Source organism: Mobula birostris, chromosome 26, assembly GCF_030028105.1.
Source record: "Mobula birostris isolate sMobBir1 chromosome 26, sMobBir1.hap1, whole genome shotgun sequence".
Lineage (NCBI taxonomy): Eukaryota > Metazoa > Chordata > Chondrichthyes > Myliobatiformes > Myliobatidae > Mobula > Mobula birostris.
Window position 1 is genome coordinate 32,627,094 of NC_092395.1, and position 23,976 is coordinate 32,651,069.

At 40.5% G+C, this 23,976-nt stretch overlaps 2 protein-coding genes across 2 annotated transcripts in view; one reads left to right on the top strand and one right to left on the bottom strand.

Moving 5' to 3' along the window:
- Positions 1–6,194: 6,194 nt before the first annotated feature.
- On the top strand, positions 6,195–18,865 carry LOC140188232 (iron-sulfur cluster assembly 1 homolog, mitochondrial-like). The gene is made up of 4 exons (XM_072244306.1): positions 6,195–6,534; positions 13,251–13,304; positions 17,496–17,601; positions 17,979–18,865. Exons 1-4 carry the CDS (start codon positions 6,460–6,462, stop codon positions 18,125–18,127), a joined length of 384 nt encoding a protein of 127 aa, XP_072100407.1. The 5' UTR covers positions 6,195–6,459; the 3' UTR covers positions 18,128–18,865.
- Positions 18,866–22,828: 3,963 nt separating this feature from the next.
- Positions 22,829–23,976, bottom strand: part of r3hdm4 (R3H domain containing 4) — a 36,379-nt gene continuing 35,231 nt past the window's right edge. Inside the window, exon 8 of the mRNA XM_072244034.1 lies at positions 22,829–23,899. Coding sequence (XP_072100135.1) covers positions 23,796–23,899 — 104 coding nt within the window. The 3' untranslated portion in view covers positions 22,829–23,795. The remainder of the gene's footprint in view (positions 23,900–23,976) is intronic.

The following is a 23,976-nucleotide window of genomic DNA, read 5'->3' on the forward strand; positions in this document are numbered from 1 at the left end:
GAAAGAAAGAAGAGGAAGGGGGAGAAATTACTGTAAGCTAAGCAATTAAAATGGGAGGCCACCAGGAAATTAAGTCTGTTGTGGAGGACAGAACAAAGGTATTCGACCTTGATTTCACAGTTTTAATTCTATTTCCCATTTCCATTCTGACATATTGGTTCATGGCCTCCTCTACTGCCATGATGAGGCTACTCTCAGGCTGGAGGAGCAATACCTCATATTCTATCTGGGCACCCTCCAATCTGGTGGAATGAACATTGATTTCTTCCCCCTCCCCCATCTCTCTCTTTCCATTCCTCATTCTGGCTCCCCTTCTACCTCTTCCCTTCTCCTCACCTGCCCATCACCTCCCTCTGGTGTGCCTTCTCCTTTCTGTTCTCCCGCGGTCCACTCCCCTCTTTTCTTCTTCAACCCTTTACCTTTTCCATCTATCACCTCCCAGCTTCTCACTTCATCCCCCACTCCTCCACCCACTACCTTCCCCCTCACCTGACTTCATCCATCATCTGCCAGTTTGTTCTCTTTCCCCTCCCCCACTTATTCTTTTTTCTTCCCCTTTCCTTTCCAGTCCTGTTGATGGATCTCAGCCCAAAATATTGATGGCTTATTCACCATGGATTCTGCCTGGCCTGCTGAGATCCTCCAGCACTTTGTGTATTGCTCTGGATTTCCAGCACCTGCAGAACCCCTTGTGTTTACAGTATGGAAAAGGCCCTTTGGCCAGCTGAGTCCATGCTGACCATCAATTCTGTACATTTTACAGTATTCCTAACTTAATCCCATTTTCATTCTCCCTGTGCTCTTATCAACTTTCCCCTCATTCTACCACTCACCAACACAACAGGGAAAATATACAGTGGGCATTTAACCCACCAACCTGCAAATGATTGGAACATAGGAGGAAACTAAAACACCCTGGGGAGACACATGCTGTTACAGTGAGAACGTGTAAACTTCACACAGAGAGCATCCAAGGTCAGGAGTGAATGACTGTGCCTCCTTTTAAACAGTGCAATAAAAAGATGACTGTCTGTCTGTCTGTCTAGGTACCATATCCGATGTGGACTTTGGTGACCATGGTTTTCCATAGAGATCTATCCTTCGTTTTTTGGATGACTTCCACTTCCTCAATGTGTAGCCACCTGGCTATGCTTTTGATGTACATAAGCGGAGATCTTCCTCTAGGTTTGCTCCCTTCGAACTTTCCAGAGAGTATGAGTTTTTCTAGTTCATCTTTCCACATGATGTGTCCTAGGAATCTGAGTTGTCTTTCTCTTATTGTTGGTATGAGTGATCTAACTGCTTGGGCTCTTCTGAGAACTTCTCCATTTGATGTGTGTGTGGTCAATGATATTTTTAACATTCTCCTGTAGAACCATAATTCAGCTGCTTCTAGTCTCTTTTCCATTGCTGGGGAAATGGTCCAGCATTCACTTCCATAAGTCAGGACAGAATAAATGTAGCACTGCAGTATTCTGTTTTTAGTGTACATGCTCATCTTTCTGTCTGTTAAAATGGTCTTCATTTTTTGGAAAGCTTCTTTTGCCATTGCTATTCTGTATTTGATATCTGTGTCGCACCTGCCATTAGGTTATTAGGCTGCCAAGATATCTGAATTTGTTGACTTGTTTGATGTTTGTATTTCTGATCTTGATCGCATATTGTGGGATGTTTGTCTTTCTAGAGATGACCATGCTTTCTGTCTTCTTGGTGTTGATTGAGAGGCCTCTGTGATTACTTTCTGCTGCCACTGTAGTGAGTAGTTCTTGAAGTTTTGTTTCTGAGTCAGCTATTAGTACAATGTCATCAGCATATCTGATGTTATTTATATTATGGCCTCCAATTGTGAATCCTTTGATGTCTTTGATACTTCTCAAGATATTTTCACTATACAGGTTGAATAAGTCTGGCGAAAAGACACAACCTTGCCTGACTCCTCTCATAATATTCACATACTCACTCACTTCTCCTTCTATTCTGATGGATGCTGACTGGTCCCAGTATAAGTTTCTTAAGAAACATATACCTTTCCCATCTATATCAAGATCTTGAAGCATTTCCAGAAGATCTTACTGTCTGACAGTGTCAAAAGCTTTTGTATAGTCGATGAAACATAGGTAGATGTCTTTTTGTACCTGAATGGCTCGTTCACAGATCATCCATAGCATGAAAATTGCATTTCTGGTTCCAGTGTTTTCCACAAAGCCGCATTGTTCTTTACTGATTTCTGGTTTTATACAGCGTCTTGCTCTTATCATGATTACTCTGAGAATAATTTTTGCCACTTGGCTCATCAGTCTTACTGTACGATGTAAGTCACATTTTGTTGCTACCTCTTTCTTTGGAAGTGTGATGAACACTGATTTACTTAAATCATCAGGTATCCCCCCATGATCACAGATTCCATTTGCTATCTCTGTTATTTTCTCTATTCCAAAATCTTCTAAGGCCAGTATCATTTCAACAGCGATGTTGTCTGGACCAGTTGCTCTGTTATGTTTTGTTTTATTTATGGCTGCTCAAATTTCTGATTTTAGAATGCTAGTTCCTTCAAGATTCTTCTTTATGTTTGGTTTTTCTCCTCTTTAGTCTTCAAAAAGTTCTTTTATATATTCTGTCCATCTGTTTAGGATTTCCTCTTTGTTCATAATTAAGCTGCTGTCTTTTGCCTTGATGCATCCACTTGCTGAGCAAAGTAATTTCCCCATTAGTTCTTTAATCTTACTGTGCATCAACTTTGTTCCAGGGTTATGGGTTTGTAGCATTTCTCATTTAGTCATCTGTCTTTAGTTTCTCTGCATTTTCTTTTTATTGTCTTATCAAGTTGTTTGTATTCTTCGCTGTCTCTTGGTTTAATGGTCTGTTTTTGTTGCATCAATTGTATTATATCTTCAGTTATCCATTTCTTCTTACTTTTTTGTTCTTTTCATGGGATGGTTTCTTTTGCAGCTACAACCATGGATTCTTTCAGTATGTTCCAGGAAGATTTACCTCCTCCATCCTGCAGCAATTGAAAACGGTTTTTCACCTTGATTGCCTATTCTGTTTTCAGATGAGGGTGTTTTGTAGTTGTTGATAATCCAGTGGTTCTGATCTTTTTGGTTTCTTTAATTTTCTCATCTTTATTTCCATTTTGCAAATGACTGGTATGTGGTCGCTTCCACAGTCTGCTCCAGGGTGTCTTTTAGATTGAGTTATCAAGTTTTTGAATCTGTTATTGATTATTATGTAGTCGATTTGATTTTTGTTGTTCCCATCTGGGCTTCTCCATGTCCATTTCCTTCTTGGATGTTGTTTAAACCAAGTGTTGGTGATTATCTGATTGTTTGTTTTACACCATGATATAAGCTCTTCTCCTCTTTCATTTCTTTCTCCCAATCCCCGGTCTCCAACAATATGGTCTTCTCTTCCCTCACCAACTTTTGCATTGAAGTCGCCCATGACTATGATGGCTTCTAGTGCTTTGTCTTGGGAGTGGTAGAAGGCATCAATTTCTTCCTCTGAGCTTGCCATTGTGGGTGCATATACTTGGATGATAGAGATGTTGTTTTGTTGTCCTTTTAGTTTGATTAGCAACATTCTGTCTGAGATATGCCAGTATCCTAGCAGGCTCTTGGATGTTTCTTAGTCTGAGATGATTGCAACACCCTTTTCATGTTTATCTCCACCAGAGTATATCATCCTGTAGTCGTCTGATTGGAATACTCCAGTGCCTTTCCATCTTATTTCGCTTAGGCCTAGGATGCTGACTTCTAGCCTCTTCATTTCTAATTTTAGAAAAATGAAGATGACTTGTGGTTTCATAATAAGCATAGTTAGTAGGACATAGTGATTACTATGGATTTTGCTATTGTAGTGAGCACATCAATGGTATAAATAGAGCACATAGATGAATGATCAATTATAAAGGAAAAGGAAAGGCACGTTGCATCCGGAGTTTATACTTATATATCAATTATAAAACTGTAGTGAAAAGGAAAGACTTGCATTTACTTTTGAATCCCATGTCTTATGGAATCCTCAGGATATTTCAAAGAATTTTACAGTGAAAGTTTTCATTTAGTTAAAATGACATACAGTAGTTATTGCAACAGCGAGGGGTGAAGTCCTTTAAAGTTCAAACTCAAAATTTAGTTAGAATGAATGAACAGTGGATGCATAATTAGTGAGTGCGTTCAAAAACTAAGAAATGGAAAGGTGAGTAGGAGCAAATGATCAGAAGAAAGTTTGTGGCAATGTTCTTCGCAATTCAATATAAAGACAAATATTCTTAACAAATGAATGAGAGGATACTAAATACTTCAGATAGACATGATGCTAATACAAGAAAAAAGGAGGAAGAAGGTATGTTTGTTTTATATAGATTATAGAACTGTATTTGTAGGATCAAGAAATATCTGATTAAATTTACAGTTTTGGATCCTTCACATTCATAATGACAAAATACCTACTCAACAATGTATGACTTTGTGCAGTTTTACTCCCAACAAAATCACAACGATTTCTTTTCAGTCATGGCAAAGCTTGATAAAGTTTGTAAATTTATTTCCAAAATATCAACTCCTGCCAAAGTGAGGACCCTGGACCCACTGCAATTTGCTTAATGACACAATAGGTCTACGGTAGATGCAATCTCATTTAGCCTTGGAACACCTGGACAATTGCAATGCCTATGTCAGGCTGCTGTTTATTGATGCAAACAACAGGAATTCTGCAGATGCTGGAAATTCAAGCAACACACATCAAAGTTGCTGGTGAATGCAGCAGGCCAGGCAGCATCTCTAGGAAGAGGTACAGTCGACGTTTCAGGCCGAGACCCTTCGTCAGGACTAACTTAGTAAGAGATTTGAAAGTGGGAGTGGGAGGGGGAGATCCAAAATGATAGGAGAAGACAGGAGGGGGAGGGATGGAGTCAAGAGCTGGACAGGTGATTGGCAAAGGGGATATGAGAGGGTCATGGGGCAGGAGGTCCGGGGAGAAAGACAAAAGGCGGGGGGGGAACCCAGAGGATGGGCAAGGGGTATAGTCAGAGGGACAGAGGGAGAAAAAAGAGAGTGAGAGAAAGAATGTGTGTATAAAAATAAATAACGGATGGGGTACGAGGAGGAGGTGGGGCATTAGCAGAAGTTAGAGAAGTCGAAGTTCATGCCATCAGGTTGGAGGCTACCCAGACGGAATATAAGGTGTTGTTCCTCCAACCTGAGTGTGGCTTCATCTTTACAGTAGAGGAGGCCGTGGATAGACATATCCCATCCACATCCCATTCCCATTCTGACATGTCTATCCACGGCCTCCTCTACTGTAAAGATGAAGCCACACCTTGGAGGAACAACACCTTATATTCCGTCTGGGTAGCCACCAACCTGATGGCATGAACATCGACTTCCCTAACTTCCACTAATGCCCCACCTCCCCCTCGTACCCCATCCATTATTTATTTTTATACACGCATTCTTTCTCTCACTCTCCTTTTTCTCCCCCTGGCCCTCTCACTATACCCCTTGCCCATCCTCTGGGTTTCCCCGCCTCCCCCTTTTCTTTCTCCCTGGGCCTCCTGTCCCACGATCCTCTCATATCCCTTTTGCCAATTAACTGTCCGGCTCTTGGCTCCATCCCTCCCCCTCCTGTCTTCTCCTATCATTTTGGATCTCCTCCTCCGCCTCCCACTTTCAAATCTCTTACTAACTCTTCCTTCAGTTAGTCCTGACGAAGGGTCTCAGCCTGAAACGTCGACTGTACCTCTTCCTAGAGATGCTGCCTGGCCTGCTGCGTTCGCCAGCAACTTTGATGTGTGTTGCTGTTTATTGATAACAGCTCAGCGTTCAACACCATCATATCCTCAGCACTAATCAACAAGCTCCAAATCCTGGTCCTCTGTACCTTCCTCTGCAACTGGATCCTTGACTTCATTATTGGGAGACCACTGTGAATGCGACTCAGAAATTTTTTCTAACATCTCCTCCTCGCTGATAATCAAAACTGGTGCATCTCAAGGATGTGTGCTTAGCCCACTGCTCTACTCTCTCTACACCTACGACTGTGTAGCTAGGCACAGCCAAAACACCATTTATAAATTTGCTGATGACACAACTATTTTTGGCAAAATTTCAGACGGTGACGAGGAGAGGAGTGATAGATCAGCTGGTTGACTGGTGTCGCAACAACAACCTTGCACGAAGTGTCAGTAAGACCAAGGACCTGAATGTGGAATTAAAGAAGGGGAAGTCAAGGGAACACACACACCAGTCTTATCAAGGGATCAGAAATGGAAAGGGTAGGATCTGGACAGTCGCTATCGGTGTACGAGGTGACAACAAGTGAATTCCAACAATGGATGGCTCCACTGAGGGAAACAGTAGACACGCGCGGCCCGGTTGTCAGGACCAAACAAGACGGCCTGCGATTGGCTCGACGTCCACCAGTGAAAAGCCGCGGCGTTGATTGTGTCACAGAAACAACATGGCTGTAAGGGCAAGTGTGAAAGCGGTGACCTCTCGGAGACTCAGACTACCGACCAAAGCAGCCCTGGTGCTAGTAAGATTGCGTTAATTATCTGAATTAATTTAAACTAAACAGTACAGTTTGGCACACGAAAATCATCGCGGCATATTGATTACATCGGTAATAGAAATTAGCAGGTTGGGACGCTGGACTTCAGCAGGTTATGTATTGCGGTAAGAGAAACGGGGTCAGTTTTTCAGATGGGAAAGCCTTCTCAGAACTACAGAAGGCAAGAGAAGAAATGACCCTTTTGGATGGCATGCATCAAAACTTTTCATTGTATCTCGGTGCACATGACAATAATAAGCTGCAAGGACGCCTGAACTGCGTCTTTGATAAGAAAAAGCTGGACTGACTATGGGGTAAACTGTAAACGAGGTAAAGTGGTCAGCGAGTCTGCGAGCAGTTAGAGAGTGAGAATATAAAGACAGACAAAAGAATATGGGAGTATGCGGAGCTGAAGGACAAAGTCATCAGGTTGGGCCGCGCAGGTCCTCTACTCCTGGAGAGGAAGGGAAAAACAACCTAACCTGACTTCACAAATGGATGACTGTTGCAGATCCAGAAATCAGGTTACGTGAAGTAGTAGAGTTCAATGTTGAGTCTAGACGTCTGTAGTGCAGAAAACGAGGTTCCTTTGCTCATGCTTGTATTGAGTCGGTTTCTCTTATTTCTCAATGACACTCTAGTAGGTCAGGTCTATTTTCTAGAATTTTCTGGAAAATCCATTTCAAGAGGCCAAAATACAAGTGCAATGGTCAAATACTGTATTTGTAATGGTATTTGAGAAGTTATGGGTAAATATCTTAATGCAGTTGAATGAATTTTATATTGCCATGGTGGACCTGGAGAATTGTATGCAGTTTTGGGCTGTTTACCTTGTTTTAAAAAATGCTGCATAGTAAGACCAGGGAAGACTCCCCCCCCCCCCCCCCCCCAAGATTTTGAGAAGTGGTCTCTACCAATGTGTAATTAATACACAGAGTTGTTTCTTCACTGGGGCTGTTCCAGTCTCTCGACCTTGGAATTCTGGGTCCAGTGGTATGAGTTGTTGTCACAACTGGGGTCTTCCTTGGTTGACCATGATTTTTGTACCTTGTCATGCCTTCTCTCTCAACAAAACATTGCAGAGCTGCCTTCCTGGCCTTTGGATGTTACTATTGATCTCATCTGCCCAGTCCTCTGGAGCTGTCTTTGCATGCTAGGATGGGCATGTCCCTATCTCACCTGGCTGTCCGGCTACCCTCACCTGGTTTAGCTTGCCTGTCAAAGGGGACAGGGTGTGGCCACTGTCGCATGCTAACAGCTACTTGGAGCTACAGGTGAGAACAGAGTGTCTGGGGGGGAGAGAGGCGGAAACCAACTGTCCCAGAATGGAAACAATGAGCCCCTTCGTCAGAGATGCTACCCTCCCTGGACACCCCATACACCCAACATAGGTTTTCTGTCAGTGTCGGACATGACAGACAACTACCAATCTACACATGAACAGAAATTTGTACAAGTAGGTAAACACTAGCCCTGACACAGCAAGGACTTACTTGGAAGAGAGAGAAGATGATTAAAATATATTCTCAGATTCTCCCAGCTATTGGAGGGTGGGAGTATTTAGGGAAGGAAAATAGTTTAACATCCTCATTGGTCTGCTAGTTCATTACTACTCAAAATGGAGAAGGAACATTCTGAATGGCATGGAGAACCCGATCTTTACAGTAGCTCATAAAAATCTAATGAGAATTGAAGGAGGAATGCTTCACCTTCAGTATTAACCATCAAGTAGTAACCTCTTGCCCCATCAGTGACTGTCTATAGACCCCTTATTTTGCCTTTTTTTGTGCTTCATTAAGCATCTTGGAACCCACAAAACTGGAGGAGAAGGAAATTATCTTTAACCTTGAGGAGCCTCCTAAGATGAAAGATTGATGACGACAAATTCTTTGCTTTTTTTAAATTCCCCAAGAATTTTTAAATATCTGCAGATTCAAATGCATTTTAACTTAATAGCTTAGTACAAATACATTGCATTTGTGCTTTCCACAGAAGCTTGGGGCAAAGGGAATAGTGCAAACATTAATAGATGCAGATTCAGATGTATTGATCAGATATACATTGAAATATACAGTGAAACGAGTCATTTGCATCAACAACCAATACACCCAAGGATGTACAGAGGGCATCCCACAATTGTCGCCACACATTTTGACACCAACATAACATGTCCACAATGCTTGGCAGAACAACACAGACCACAACAAGCAACAAAACGATAACAACAAAACAAGCTCCTTTTCTCTCTTGCACTGTTCCTCCCATCCACATACGTGAACTGTCCTTCAAATCCAGGACAGGCCTCTGGGTCACCAGCCCTCCAGGCTTTGGCTACTGGACTATGACTTCAGACTTCTGATTGAACTTTGGGCTTTAATAGATGTAATTGTAGTGAAGGAAATGGTTAACTGTGGAAATTATTCTGTCTTTGAATCAAGGTATCCAAAAGCATTCTTAACGCCTAATAATTATGTGATATAATATTATATAAACTCCATCAACAATTGACATCCGCTGGTGGTGAAAGCTGCTTAGACCAATAAGTATTACTGTCTTAAACAACTCATTTCCAGGAGCAATTCATATAACAATTGCTTTTCGAAAGGTACTCTGTTCTTGTGTATGTATAAATAGAATAGCCACATTGCAGTAATAATTAATGTCAATTCTTCCACAGAAGAATATTGCTGTGGAATTTTTAATCTTATCTAGAAAAAGCAATTGATGCTTTGTTTTTACCTGCTTCTGAGCAGTAGCAGCTCTGATTCATACAATCGCTTGTGCCTGGTAGGAATAATAAATACTCAGCTCTACAATATTCTGTATTCACGATAGTTTTACCTTTTTACTATTCTTTCCCATTGTGACAATCCAATTTTTTTCTAGGTATGCATTAAACATCCCATTTTCAAACCTTGGGCCCATGAAACAGTATTTGGAAGGCTTATGATATATAAGATTTACATTTATGCTGTTAAATTCAAAATCTTAGATTAAATGTGCAGAACAGGAACATTTAATGTGTCTTGAGTAGTCAGTCCACTATCCTTAGATCTCTACCATCATAGACGGTCTTCAACCAATTCTGCTTTTCTTATGATATTGAGAAACAATGCCATTAGTTTCAAGGTAATTATGGAAAAGGATAGGTGTGATGCTTGGGTTGAATTCTAAACTGGAGAAAGGCCAGTTTTGATGGTATCGGAAAGGATCTGGCAAGTTTGGATTGGGACAGGTTGTTTTCCGGCAAAGGCGTACTTGGTCAGTGGGAAGCCTTCAAAAGTGAAATTTTGAGAGTACAAAGTTCAGAATAAAAGGCAGGCAAGAATAACGGCTTTAGGGAACCTTGGTTTTTGATAGATATTGAGGACCTGGTTAAGAAGAAAAAAGGTGCATAGCAGGTAGAGGAAGGCAGGAACAAATGAGGTACTTGAGTATAAGAAATGCAAAAGAACACTTCAGAAAGAAATCAGGAGAACTAACTGAAGGCATGGGATTGCTCTAGTAGACAAGGTGAAGGAGAATCCTTAGGGCTTACAGATACGTTAAGAGCAAAAGGATTTCAAGAAACAAAACTGGTCCTCTGGAAGATCAGAAAAATAATCTTTGCATGGAGCCAAAAGAGATGGGGGGAGATCATAAATGGATTTTTTTTGTGTCTGTATTTACTCAGAAGATGGACACAGAATCTATAGAAGTGAGGGAAGGCAGCAGCAAGATGATGGACCCAAGACAGATTATAGAGGAGCAGGTGTTTTCTGTCTTGAGGCAAATTAGGGTGGATATGGACAAATTTCTCGGACCTTGTGGGATGCTAGTGCAGAAATTGCTGGAGCCCTGGTAGGGATATTTAAATCATCCTAAGCGACAAGTGAGGTACCAGAGGATTGGAGGATACCTAATGTTGTTCTGCTGTTTAGGAAAGTCTCTAAGAATAAACCAGGAAATTATAGGCCACTGAGCCTGATGTCAGTAGTGGGAAAGTTATTGGAAGGTTCTAAGGGACTGGATATATGAATATTTGGGTAGACATGGACTGATTAGGTATAGTCACTGTGGCTTTGTATGTGATAGGTCATGTCTACCCAATCTAATTTAGAGTTTTTTGAGGAATTTACCAGGAAAGTTGATGAAGGCAAGGCAGTGGATGTTGTCTACATGGACTTTAGCAAGACATTTGTCAAGTTCCCACATGAGAGGTTGGTCAAGAAGGTTCAGTCACTTGGCGTTCAAGATGAGATAGTAAATTGGATTAGATATTGGCTTTGCTGGGGAAATCAGACAGTGGTAGTAGATGGTTTCCTCTCTTATTGGAAGTTGTGACTAGTGGAGTGCTGCAGGGATTGATGCTGGGTTGGTTGCTGTCATCTATATCAATGATCTGGATGATCATGTGGTTAATAGGATCAGCGAATTTGTGTATGACACCAAGATTGGGGGTGTAGTGGATAGTGAGGAAGACTATCAGTGCTTGCAGCGGGATCTGGGTCTGTTGGAAACATGGGCTGGAAAATGGCAGAAGTGTAAGGTGTTGCACGTTAGGAGGACCAACCAGGGTAGGTCATACATAATGAACAGTAAGGCTCTGAGGAGTGCGGTAGAACAAAGGGATATGGGAATAAGGTCCATAATTAATTGAAAGTGGCATTACAGGTAGATAGAATAGGAAAGAAAGATTTTGGCACTTTGGCCTTCCTATTGAGTACAGGAGTTGGGATGTTTGTTGAAGTTGTATAAGACTTATACAAGTAAGGTGTAATTTGGAGTATTGTGTGCAGTTTTGGTTACCTACCTACTGGAAATATGTAAATAAGATTGAAAGAGTACAGAAAAAAATTACAAGGACGTTGCCAGGACTGGAGGACCTGAGTTATAAGGAAAGACCGAATAGGTTAGAACTTTATAAGGTTAGAACGTATAAGATTGAGGGGAGATTTAAAGGAGGTATACAGAATTATGAGGGGTATAGATAGGGTAAATGCAAGCAGGCTTTTTCCACTGAGGTTGGGTGAAACTACAACTAGTAGTCATGGGTTAAAGGTGAAAGGTGAGAAGTTTAAGGGGAACATGAGGAGAAACTTCTTAACTCTGAGGGTCATGAGAATGTGTAATGAGCTGCCAGCTCAAGTAGTGGATACAATTTTGATTTCAATGTTTAAGTTCAGTTTGGATAGGTACATGGATGGGAGGGTAATGGAGGGCTAAGGGCCGGGTGCAGGTCAGTGAGACTAGACAATTTAAATGGTTCAGCATGGACTATATGGGCTAAGGGCCTGCTTCTGTGCTGTCACAGCTTTCTATGACTCTGTGACTCTAAATAGTTGGATGCATTGGTTACATCAAGGCTGTGGGTCCAGGCCTACAACACTGACATCTGTCTGATGATGTGATGTGTCTTGTAAGCAAAACTCTGGACAAATTCAACCTAATTAACGCCTCATCAGTTTGCTTTCAAGTATCATTCGGTGTTGTCAGGCAGCATGTATTTGCCAATAAACTGAACACAGATGATCAGGTTAGGTTTTGTCAGACCACTTAATTCCAGAAATTAAATTTCAGAGGCAAGATAAAATTAAATGCACCTGATCTGTGACCATTATAGCATTAAGAGACACTGGTAAAATTTAGTCGGCATCAAGGGTTGGTCTCATACTTTGTTCAAAGGAAGATGTTTGTTGTAATTGAAGGTCAGTCTCCCAGCCCTAGGACATCCTTGTAGGAATTCTTCAGCAATGCCTTAAGCTTAACCATCTTCAGTAGCTTCATCAGTGATCTTCATTCGAGGATAAGATCAGAAATGGATTGCAAATTCACTGTTTGCAAATTGAATTCAAATTATGTAGCTCCTGAGGAAGTGAAGCACTCCATGCATCTCACAAAATTGCTGGTGTCCATCCCCAACAAAAGTCAAATAATCTGTCCTTGATATTCAATGGTATTGCAATCAACAAATCCCATGCCACCAACATCCTGGAGTCACTACTGGTGAGTAAACTCAGCTAGATCAGCCATACACATATGGTAGCTACCAAAGCAGATCAGAGACTTGGTGTTCTGTGCTGAGTGACTCATGTCTTTTTGATGCTGAAAACGCTGTAGGTATCAGGAGACAAGTTTGATGGAAACCTTCCCCATGTCTAGAAAAGTACAGTTCCAACAGTTCTCAAGAAATTTGACACCATCACAGACAAACAGTCTGCTTAACTGATACCACAACTACCACTACTTTAAAAATATTCATTCTCTACCTCACCAGTGCACTGTGGCAGCTGTATGTATTGTCTTCAAAATACACTGCAGTTACTTGCCTAAACTGCTCTGACAGTACTTCCCAAACTTTCAACCTCTACCACTTAGACAAGAGCATCAAGAGTACCGCTTTCTGCAGGTACCTTTTCAAGTATGCCTGGTTCTTCATCACCATGGGGTTAAATCCTGGAATTCCCATTCCAAGAGCTTTGTGAGAATAGCTTTACTGGAAGGATTGCAATGATCCAAGAAGGCGGCTCATCACCACCATGTGGACAGATTGGGATAAGTATAAGTATTGACCTTGCTGGTGCTATCTGGATGGCAAAAACAGAATTTTAAAAAAACTAGTTTTAAATCTGCCTTTAAGTTCATCTTTACTAGTTTTGAAGTCTATTCTTCACTTGTTCAGTCTTCTAGCATTTGACTCTACATTTATTTTTCATTCACAGACCTCATCTGCTGTCAACAGAATTAGAAGTCTTCTACAAGAGAGACCAGAATGCGTAAGTAAAAGTATAGTTAATGAAAGATTTTATGCCCCAAGTAGCACTGGCTTGTTACTCATACTGTGAATGATGAACATGAACTGTAAATTCCTTTGGAAGAGTGGATCTTGTGTATGTGTGGGTGAGATTGTAAAGGTCTGGCGGTATTTCTTGAGAGGTGGCACTCGCGAATCTCAACTGTACAGCTATGGAAGAACCTCCTCTGTTACGATAATGAATCTCAGATTTACCAAGCCCATGTTATCAAAGACTACGTTGAAACCGATATTTTCCACCTGGTCTAAAGAAGTTGCTTTTAAAACCTATGTCCTAAATTACTTTTGCCAACTTTTGTGGTACATAGTTCTTTTTTTTATCTTTACTTAAGCACAGTAATTGGGTTCAGTTGTGTGTCTCTTTGACTCTGGGAATTCTCCATTCAGATTATTTCTTTTGATCATACAATATATAAAATTACTGTTGGCCTGAGTAATTCACTCATAATAAGGTTCTGTGCTTAGCCTGCTGCTTTACTCACTTTATACCGGTGATTGTGTGGCTAAGCACAGCTCCATTGCCATATTTGTTTGCTGATGACTCCACTGTTGTTGGCTGGTGATGAATCAGCATATAGGCGAGAGATTGAAAATCTGGATGAATGATGCCATAACAACAACCACCTACTCAATGTCGTCAAAGCAAAGAGTTGATTACCACAGGACGACCCCTCAGCCATCAGGCTCTTGAACAAACCCATTTAAGAACTCTTTTATATTTTTATTTCACACTCGTTATTTATATCTGCATTTGCACAAAATTGATCCTGTTTACAGTTACTGTTCTATAGACTTGCTAAGTATGCCTGCAGAAAAAGAATCTCAGGGTTGTATGTGGTGACATGTAAGTACTCTGATAATAAATCTTAGTTTGAACTTTGAGGAAGAAGCTGGAGGTCTATGAGCCAGTCCTTAGGGGATCTGAGGTGGAGAGGGTCAGTAGTTTTTAGTTCCTTGGTGTTATCATATTGGAGGATCTGTCCTGGGAACAGCATGTAAGTGCCAACACAAAAAAGTCACGACAGTGCCTTTGTTTTCTTAGAAGTTTGCGTAGATCCGACATGTTACCAAAATCTATGACCAACTTTTAATAGATGCACAGAGGAAAGTATCCTAACTGGTTGCAGTTAGGATACAGAAAGTGGTGGATACAGCTATCACAGACAAAGATCTCGCACTATTGAACATGTTCACATGGTGTGCTGCCACACCATCCAGGCCATGCTCTCTTCTTGCTACTACCATTGGGTAAGAGGTACAGGAGCCTTGGGTCGCACATCATCAGGTTCAGGAACAGTTATGACCCTACAACCATTAGGCTCTTGAACCAGTATGTAAGACTTCACTCACCATTACTGATTCCACAATCTACAATTTCACTTTCAAGGACTCCAATATTGTTTTTTTGCACATTTGTTGTTTGTCAGTCTTTGCTTATGTATAGTTTTTTGTAAATTCTGTTGTATTTCTTCATTTTTCTATAAATGACTGCAAGAAAATGAATTTCAAAGTAATATATGATTAACATATGTACATAATTATTACTTGAAAAAGGCAATATCAAAAATCTACCTCTGTTTTTGTGTATTAGTAGGAATCTCAATGTGTTGAAGCCTTGTTACATATCCCATTAATAGCGAATTGATTGTAAAATGAAAAGTCATTTTTCTTTTGCCAGCTGGTAGTGATTACTGGCTGCATGTTTATATTGCTGTCAGTGTTTGATAAGAACTCACACCCTTTATCACTTGGTGAGAATTGGAAGAACTCTATTACATAAAAGATTAACAAGCTTATTTACTTAAGTATGTTGTATATGTTTGAACTACAGAATTAACACAACTGTTTCTGTAAAAAGAAAAGTGGGAAATCTAGGAACTTTGTTCACATCAAATGTCAAAACATTTTTTTAAAAAGGCTAAAAAATAGATAAGAAGGTTGTGGATGCAAATTACACATCTAGAGACTTGAACATGCAAACTATCGTCACTCCAGAAGGCACTCCATTGATGTTAACGTGAGCTCCATTTTACTTTACAGGTAGATTAAAAGATCCTGTGGCTTTATTTTTCAGAAAAGGCAGAATTATTCTTTCTGACTAATATTTATTTTTCAATATATTTACCAAAAAGAGTTTGTCATATTGCTATTTGTGTGAGCTTGCTGCACTTAAACCAAAACAAAATGGCTATGGAGTTTAACAGTAATGGCACTCCAAAATGTATTCATTGGTAGCAAAGCATTTTTAAATGCTTTAAAAGGCATACAATAGGGATACCAGAACAGCAAATTTTTCTTTCAAATTTATAATAGTCTATGTAAACTTAAAACATAATTTTTAATAATTTGAGGTCAATTTTGTAAAATGCTGTTATTTAATCAGACTGTTTACATTTTTAATTGCCTTCTAGGATATCTGTCAATAAGCTTAATTTTTTTTTCAATGGCTCAAAAAATGTGTTTTTATTGAGGAGTATTAGTGAACTTTTGTCCCAAAGATGTTTGACTAAATTACTAATTTCCTCAGTGGTTGGGAAGATGTTTGAGTCGATTATTAAGGACGAGGTCTCGGAGTACTTGGAGGCACATGATAAAATAGGCCATTGTCAGCATGGTTTCCTCAAGGTAAAATCTTGCCTGACAAATCTGTTGGAATTCTTTGAAGAAGTAACAAAGGAGGATCAGTTGATGATGTGTACTTGGGTTTTCAGAGGGCCTTTGGCAAGGTGCAACACGTGAGGCTGCTTAACAAGCTACAAGCCCATGGTATTACAGGAAAGATTCTAGCATGGACGAAGCACTGGCTGACTGGCAGGAGGAAAAGAGTGGGAATGAAGGGAGCCTTTTCTTGTTGGCCAGTGGTGTTCTACAAGGGTGTGCATTGGGACTGATTATTTTTACATTATATGTCAATGATTTGGATGATGGAATTGATGACTTTGTTGCAAATTTTGCAGACCATATGAAGACAGGTGAAGGGGCAAGTAGTTTTGAGGAAGTAGGGAGGCTACAGAAGGACTTAGATTGGGAGAATGGGCAAAGAAATGGCAGATGGAATATAGTGTCGGGAAGTGTATGGTCATGCACTTTGGTAGAAGAAATGAAAGAGTAGACTGTTTTCTAAATGGAGAGAAAATACAAAAAACTGAGATGCAAAGGGACTTGGAGTCCTTATGTAGGATTCCCTAAAGGTTAATTTGCAGGTTGAGTCTGTGGTGAGGAAGACAAATGCAATGTTAACATTCATTTCAAGAGGACAAGAATATAAAAGCAAGGATGTAATGTTGAAACTTTATAAAGCACTGGTGAGGCCTCACTCTTGGATTATCATGAGTAGGTTTGGGCTCCTTATCTTAGAAAGGATGTACTGAAACTGGAGAGTTTTCAAAGGAAGTTCATGAAAATGATTCTAGGATTGATGGCTTGTCATGTAAAGAGTGTTTGGCTCTGGGCCTGTATTCACTAGAATTCAGAATGAGGGGTGACCTCGTTGAAACTTATCAAATGATGAAAGGCCTTAATAGAGTGGTTGTGGAGAGAATGATTTGTGTGGTGGGACAGCCTAAGACCAGAGGACACAGCCTCAGAATAGAGGGGCATCCTTTTAGAATGGAGATGAGGAATTCCTTTAGCCATAGAGTGGTGAATCTGAGGAATTCTTTGCCATGGGCAACTGTTGAGGCCAAGTCTTTATGTATATCTAAGAGGTTGATAGATTCTTGATTGGTCAGGGCATGAAGGGATATGAGGAGAAGGCAGGACATTGGGACTGAGAGGAAAATTGGATCAGCCATGATGAAATGTCATAGCAGACTCGATGGGCCAAATGGCCTAATTCTGCTCCTATATCCTGTGGTCTTATGGAATGTGTTGGCATGACATCAAATGGAAAGATGGATAGTTGGGTATGGCATTGAAAAAGTCAAACTGCCGCTATGATGGTGAATTTGAAGAAGTAGGATAACATTTTTAAATTGGGGGAAATGCTGTACTTTATTCATAACTTTTGGGATTACATTTGCTTTTCAGACCTATTCCTACATAAAAACTGTGATTTAATCTACGCCTGAAGCTGTGGTAGTCTCTAATTTCATTTTGTTTGATGTTCTGTGAGTATTTATTGTTTCAAGCCATTTTTTTTTCTGTATTTCAGGTTGGTTTGAAGGTAGGAGTCCGCACACGTGGCTGCAGTGGTCTGTCATATGTCATAGAGTATGCAACGGAGAAAGGAAAGTTTGATGAAGAAGTTAATCAAGATGGTATGGAGTATCAATAATCTGTAGTTTGCAGTGGAGTAAAATACCATGCTTTATCTTGATCTTAACTGAAAATCCTCAATTTGCTAGAAGTGTAGTCTTACATAATACTGTACGTTAGCTTTAAGACCTCATTGTCTCATATTATTGGCCTGCTAATTATGAACACTTAACATCTGGGTTGGGTTTGATGGTTGTACCAGAAAACTGGGAATTCTGTCTCTGTCTTTAAGAATTGCTTTTGTTGAACACTGTTTTAAATCCATCATGCAATTGCAGTGAAATTGTGACTGTTATCTGTTTTATCAATGGAAAGCATTGAATATAGTTTGTTCCTCAGTGTCATCCAGTCTATTCATAAACTTTTGTTTACTTCACAGGCGTACGTGTGTTCATCGACCAGAAAGCACAGTTAACCCTGCTTGGAACTGAAATGGATTTTATTGAATCAAAACTCTCTAGTGAATTTGTTTTTAATAACCCAAATATTAAAGGAACATGTGGATGTGGTGAAAGTTTCACAATATAAATTAAATATTTAAAATGTAAGCAATATGGGATTATATAGATTTATTTTGAAATTCACAGAAGAATTAGGTATGTGTTTGAGAGTCTTGCATTACTTTTGGAAAGAACAAGTGTAATGGGATGTTTGGGATTATTCCACGAGGAGTCAGTGTATACATTAGTCTGAACAACCTCCATCTGTGCCAAGAGATAAAACTGTCTCAAAATCGTACAGTTGAACATCTTGTCTTCAAGTCTTGAAGCAACGCTGTTCGATATTTCCACCATTTGCTGAGATATGGCTCATCATTACCACTTAAAGCCCTTGCAACGTATAAACCAAGTAGAACCTTGCCGTTGAAGATATTCAATTGAATTGTGCATTTGTTCTAAATAACAATCCTGTGTGTAAATATTTGATTTATGCTGCTATCTTGCTAAATCAGTTAGAGGTAATGTGCTTAACAATTGAGTCATTGTATTCAACATTGGGGGAAAATCTTTAAGTAGTTCCAAAACACGGAGTGTATGTGAATTAAGAAGTACTTTACTCCTTGATTCACAGCTGGACATTCAGAAACCACACAACTTTGACTTAAGGGATGAGATTTAGCTATTTGGAAGTGCCTTATTGTCTAATAAAATAGGTCATTACAATTTGAGCTTAGTGAAATGTGGGAATGTTCATTCATTCAAAATTATAATAAAAGAAATATGCTGTAAAATTTTTGTAGAATAAAATTTAACTTGCCATCTGAAAGCTACAAATTTCATTCATTTGCTGCATCTGTTAACATTTTAAGATTTAAGGATAAAATTTTACAAAGAAGGTCAAGTCTAGAATGAAGATTTAGCTCCACACTAATCAGGATTTGATCTTTTGCACTCACACATGTGCACAGCCACGTATGATAATGAAGCAGTTGAATCAGGTCGAAATCGAAGGTTTTATAATAAGTCTGGTGGATGGACCTCTAACTCACTGAAGCCAAACGGCAGCTCTCTAACACCTCCTCTTACTTACCCCTGGAACAGGACCCCACCAAAAAACATCAAACCATTGTCTCCTACACCATTACTGCCCTTATCAACTCCGGAGACCTTCCATCCTCAACCACTAAATTCATAATTCCCACACCCTGCTCTGCCCGGTTTTACCTCCTCCCCGAGATCCACAAACCTGACTGTCCCAGTAGACCCATAGTTTCTGCTTACTCCTGCCCCACTGAACTTGTATCTGCCTACCTGGACTCCATTTTGTCACCCATAGTTCAGTCCCTCCCCACCTACATCTGGGATACATCCCATGCCCTCCACCTCTTCAATAACTTCCAGTTCCCCAGTCCCGACTGCTTCATTTTCACTATGGATGTCCAATCCTTATACACCTCCATTCCCCATCAAGACGGCCTCAAAGCCCTCTGCTACTTTCTGGACAATAGACCTCACCAGTTCCCCACCACCACCACTCTCCTCCGGGTGGCGGAACTGGTATTCACACTTCTCTTTTGGTTCTTCCCACTTTCTTCAGACCAAAGGTGTAGCTATGGGCACTTGCATAGGCTCCAGCTATGCCTGCCTCTTCATTAGTTATGTGGAACAGTCTGTGCTCCAAACCTATACTGGCACTGCTCCCCAACTTTTCCTTCGCTACATTGGGGACTACATTGGTGCTGCTTCCTGCACCCATGCTGAGCTCGTCAATTTCACCGACTTTACTTCAAACTTCCACCCAGCCCTCAAATTCACTTGGTCCATCTCAGACACTTCTCTCCCTTTTCTCGATCTCTCGGTCTCCATCTCTGGAGACAGACTGTCCACTGACATCTTTTATAAGCCCACTGACTCTCATAACTACCTCAACTATACCTCTTCCCACCCTGCAACATGCAAAAATGCTATTCCCGATTCCCAGTTCCTCCGTCTCCGCCGCATCTGCTCCCAGGATGAGACTTCTGTTCCAGGACATCTCAAATGTCCTCTTTCTTTAAGGGTCGTGGTTTCCCTTCTGTCATCAATGATGCCTTCACTCGCATCTCCTTCATTTCCTGCACTTCGGCCCTCACCCCATCCTCCCGTCACCACAACAGGGACAGAGTTCCCCTTGTCCTCACCTACCACCCCACCAGCCTCCGGATCCAGCACATTATCCTCTGCAACTTCCGCCACCTTCAACAGGACCCCACCACTAAGAACATCTTTCCCTCTCCACCCCTGTTTTCCGCAGGGATCGTTCTCTCCGCGACTCCCTGGTCCACACGTCCCTCCCCATATATCTCCCACCTGGCACTTATCCCTGTAAGCGCAAGTACTACACCTGTCCCTACACCTCCTCTCTTGCCACCATTTAGGGCCCCAAACAGTCCTTCCAGGTGAGGCAACACTTCACTTGTGAGTCTTGTGAGTTGGGGTCGTCTATTGCATCCGGTGCTCCCGGTGTGGCCTCCTCTACATCGGTGAAACCTGACGCAGATTGGGGGACTGCTTCGTCGAGCACCTCCGCTCTGTCTACCACAACAGACAGGATCTCCCGGTTGCCATCCACTTCAACTCTGCTTCACATTCCCATTCGGATATGTCCATACATGGCCTCCTCTACTGCCATGATGAGGCTAAACGCAGGTTGGAGGAGTAACACCTCATATACCATCTAGGTAGTCTCCAGCCCCTTAGTATGAACATTGAATTCTCCAACTTCCGGTAATTCCCTCCCCCTCCCATCCCCCATCCCAGTTTCACTCTGCCCCCTCCCTCATGGTTCCACCTCCTTCTACTACCCATTGTGCTTTCCCCTATTCCTTCACCTTTCCTGCCTATCCCCTCCTCCACCCCTTACTGGTTTTTCACCTGGAACCTACCAGCCTTCTCCTTCCCACCCTCCCCCCACCTTCTTTATAGGGCCTCTGCCCCTTCCCTCTTCAGTCCTGAAATGAATATTCCTAAATATGTTTTTTTTTGCTAGGATAATCATTTCCTACTATCCTATTCACTCCACAGAACACAAATCAGGTCTGTGCTTTAAAGTAATTTGCATCTTCATCTGAATTTGAAGGAAACTTCCCAATGTTCAAATGATATGCTATAGTTGGCTGTTGCTATCAAGTCAATTCAAGTGGAGGCCTAGTGGGCAGAGTTTGAAAGTTTAATTTTCAGCCTGTTGAAAGAACTTGAAAGATCCAAGACTAAGCTAAATGCTGAAACACAAGTTTGCAGTTATTATAGCTCAACACACTTAAAACTCACCTCATGCAAATGCCATTTTCTAATATACCTTAGAGAAATCTGCAAATTTTATAATCAGCGAGGTCATCCCTTTCCAACTCCCAAACTGACTTATTCATCTGCTTTACTTAATGTTTCATTGAACAACTGCTTTGATTCCACCTTGCCCCCTCCCAGAAAAAAACAGTTGCTTTGAGAACCTATGGATCCAAGCTATCAACTATAATCCGGAACAAAATTTGGAACAATGTCAATCTTGGTCCTACTTCTCCCTCTTTTTCACTAGTACAAGGATAATTTTTTCAGCAATGCTGCTTGCCCTTGTCGAAGCTAAGAAAAAAAAAAATTACTTTTGCTGCTAATTTCAATCTTGTACCAGGGTTCCCTCCCTTAAAGACTATTTCTATTTCAGCATATGGCCTACTGATCAGTATGCACTAAGATAAGTTTCCTTGACTACACTTTCCTCTACCCAGCCTTTTGAAAGACCTCGATTGGATTCTTCCATTAGTTACCTGGTTGTCACATATTTCCAACATTTTCTGCCCTAATTTCAAAATACATGCACATTCATGCAAAATACATTTCCATTAGTTCTGGCAATGATTGTGTTTCTTTTCATCTCAAGTATTTTTGTTTGTTTTAGCATGCTGCTGGTCCTTTATTTTTTCTTTGGTATTGAGGCTTATCCAGTCACTTAAAAGCAACATTTCCAGAATTACCAATGAAAAAAAAAATTAGTTAAGAAAATGCACCCAAACTGTAAATCAGTGGCCACTTTATTAGGTACAACTGCTTGTTAATGTGAGTTTGTGCTCGGCCAATTGTGTGGCAGCACCTCATGCAGACATGGTCAAGGGGTTCAGTTGTTGTTCAGACCAAGTGACTTTGACCGTAGAATGAATGCTGGTGCAAGATGGAGTAGTTTAAGTATCTCAGAAACTGATCTCCTGGGATTTTCACACACAACAGTCTCTGGAGTTTACAGAGAATGGCATGAAAAACAAACAAAAATCTAGTGAGTTCCATGGACAAAAACACCTTGCGAATGAGAGAGGTCAGCAGAGAATGGCCAGACTGGTTCGAGCAGAAAGGAGGGCAACAGTAATGCATTACAACAGTGGGGTGCAGTAGAACATCTCTGAATACACAACATGTCAAGCCTTGAAGCGGATAGACTACAGAAGCAGAAGAGCATCCCAGGTTCCACTCCCGTATCTAATGAAGTGGTCACCGAGTATAGATATTGAGAGTTGGTCAGCACTTATCCTGCAAAGCACCTTTAACTGTTTTTGCAATGTTAACTGTGGTAGCGCTTGGCAAAACTAGTTCACTGCACAAAAATGAGCAGGAGATCAATGATAACGTGAAGCTTTGTTGCAATATGGCACTTCTGTGGCTGATTATTCTGATTGCCAGTAACTATAGAAATCCAAACAGCATGTTTATGCAACTTTTACACAGATCCAGTAGGCAAGGAATGAAGGTTTTAGAGGACCAGTGAGTGTGACTCAGTCATATTTATTTCAGCTGAGAAAAATGATAAAATAGTAAAATTCCACACAATGAAAATGACTCACAGATGGTTATTCAACTGAAGATCCACCTATTATTTTGACAATTTTATTAAGCACCATACGCTTCATAAAATAAAACTATCTTTTTTTAAAACTTAAAACCACTGGTAACTAAGGTCACAACATGATAAACTAAAGCAAGTATTCCAAAGTAGTAACAACATTCTTACAGCATGATTCACAAAATACCATCCACATAATATTTAATTCCAAGCCTTTTTAAGATGCACACAAAACCAGAGGATCTTTCACGTTTAAAAACAAATCTTTCAAAGATTAGATCCTACAATGTCAATACTTATTTTCCACAATGCCTAATTGCTTCTAACTTCAAATTTTTTTTACAAACATTTTAAAACATTTTTTCTACCAAACCTGCATCTTAGAAACAACACACACTACATGCTGTAATTTCCTAATTGACATCAGCTGGTATCCCTGGTCTATGCAATGTTAAGTGGAAGCCAGGGCTTAACAATTAATATGAGAAATTTTCCAAGCGTTACAAGGGTAAGAGGAATAATCAATATGAGGCAACTTTGTTACGAGGCATGGTGAAAAGTGGGTAACAAATATTGTAATAAATTCTATTAAGTAATCATAATAGTCAATTGTACAATCATATCAGATACATTACTAAAAAATGCGATTCTGAATGCACTTGAAAGCTTTAAAAGAAAATTCAGGGTAATATATTTTTTGAACCTTGAAGGAAGTTTTATGGTTTAAAGTATAAAATAATTTATAACTTTATTCAGAAATCAAGGTTTTTTTTTTAAGTTCCTTGTGACCACGCAGCAGGGAGAATATTTTATATTAGTCTTTTGGCTGCAGTTGATTAGGTTCATCCTATATTTACGGATTAGCTAGGGAGGGACAGATTTCATACAATCAACTCTGCTGCTCCAAGTAGACAGATAAAAGGGGTACTGGGGGCAGAAAATCTGTGCCTTTGTTGCTTACTTCAGTTTGTCTTTTTCCATTGCAGTCAGAACCTGTAAAGATTGTACAAAGGTTTGTTGAATTGCATGTAAAGTTCAATAATGTAGCAATTAGGCAGGATAATAAAATC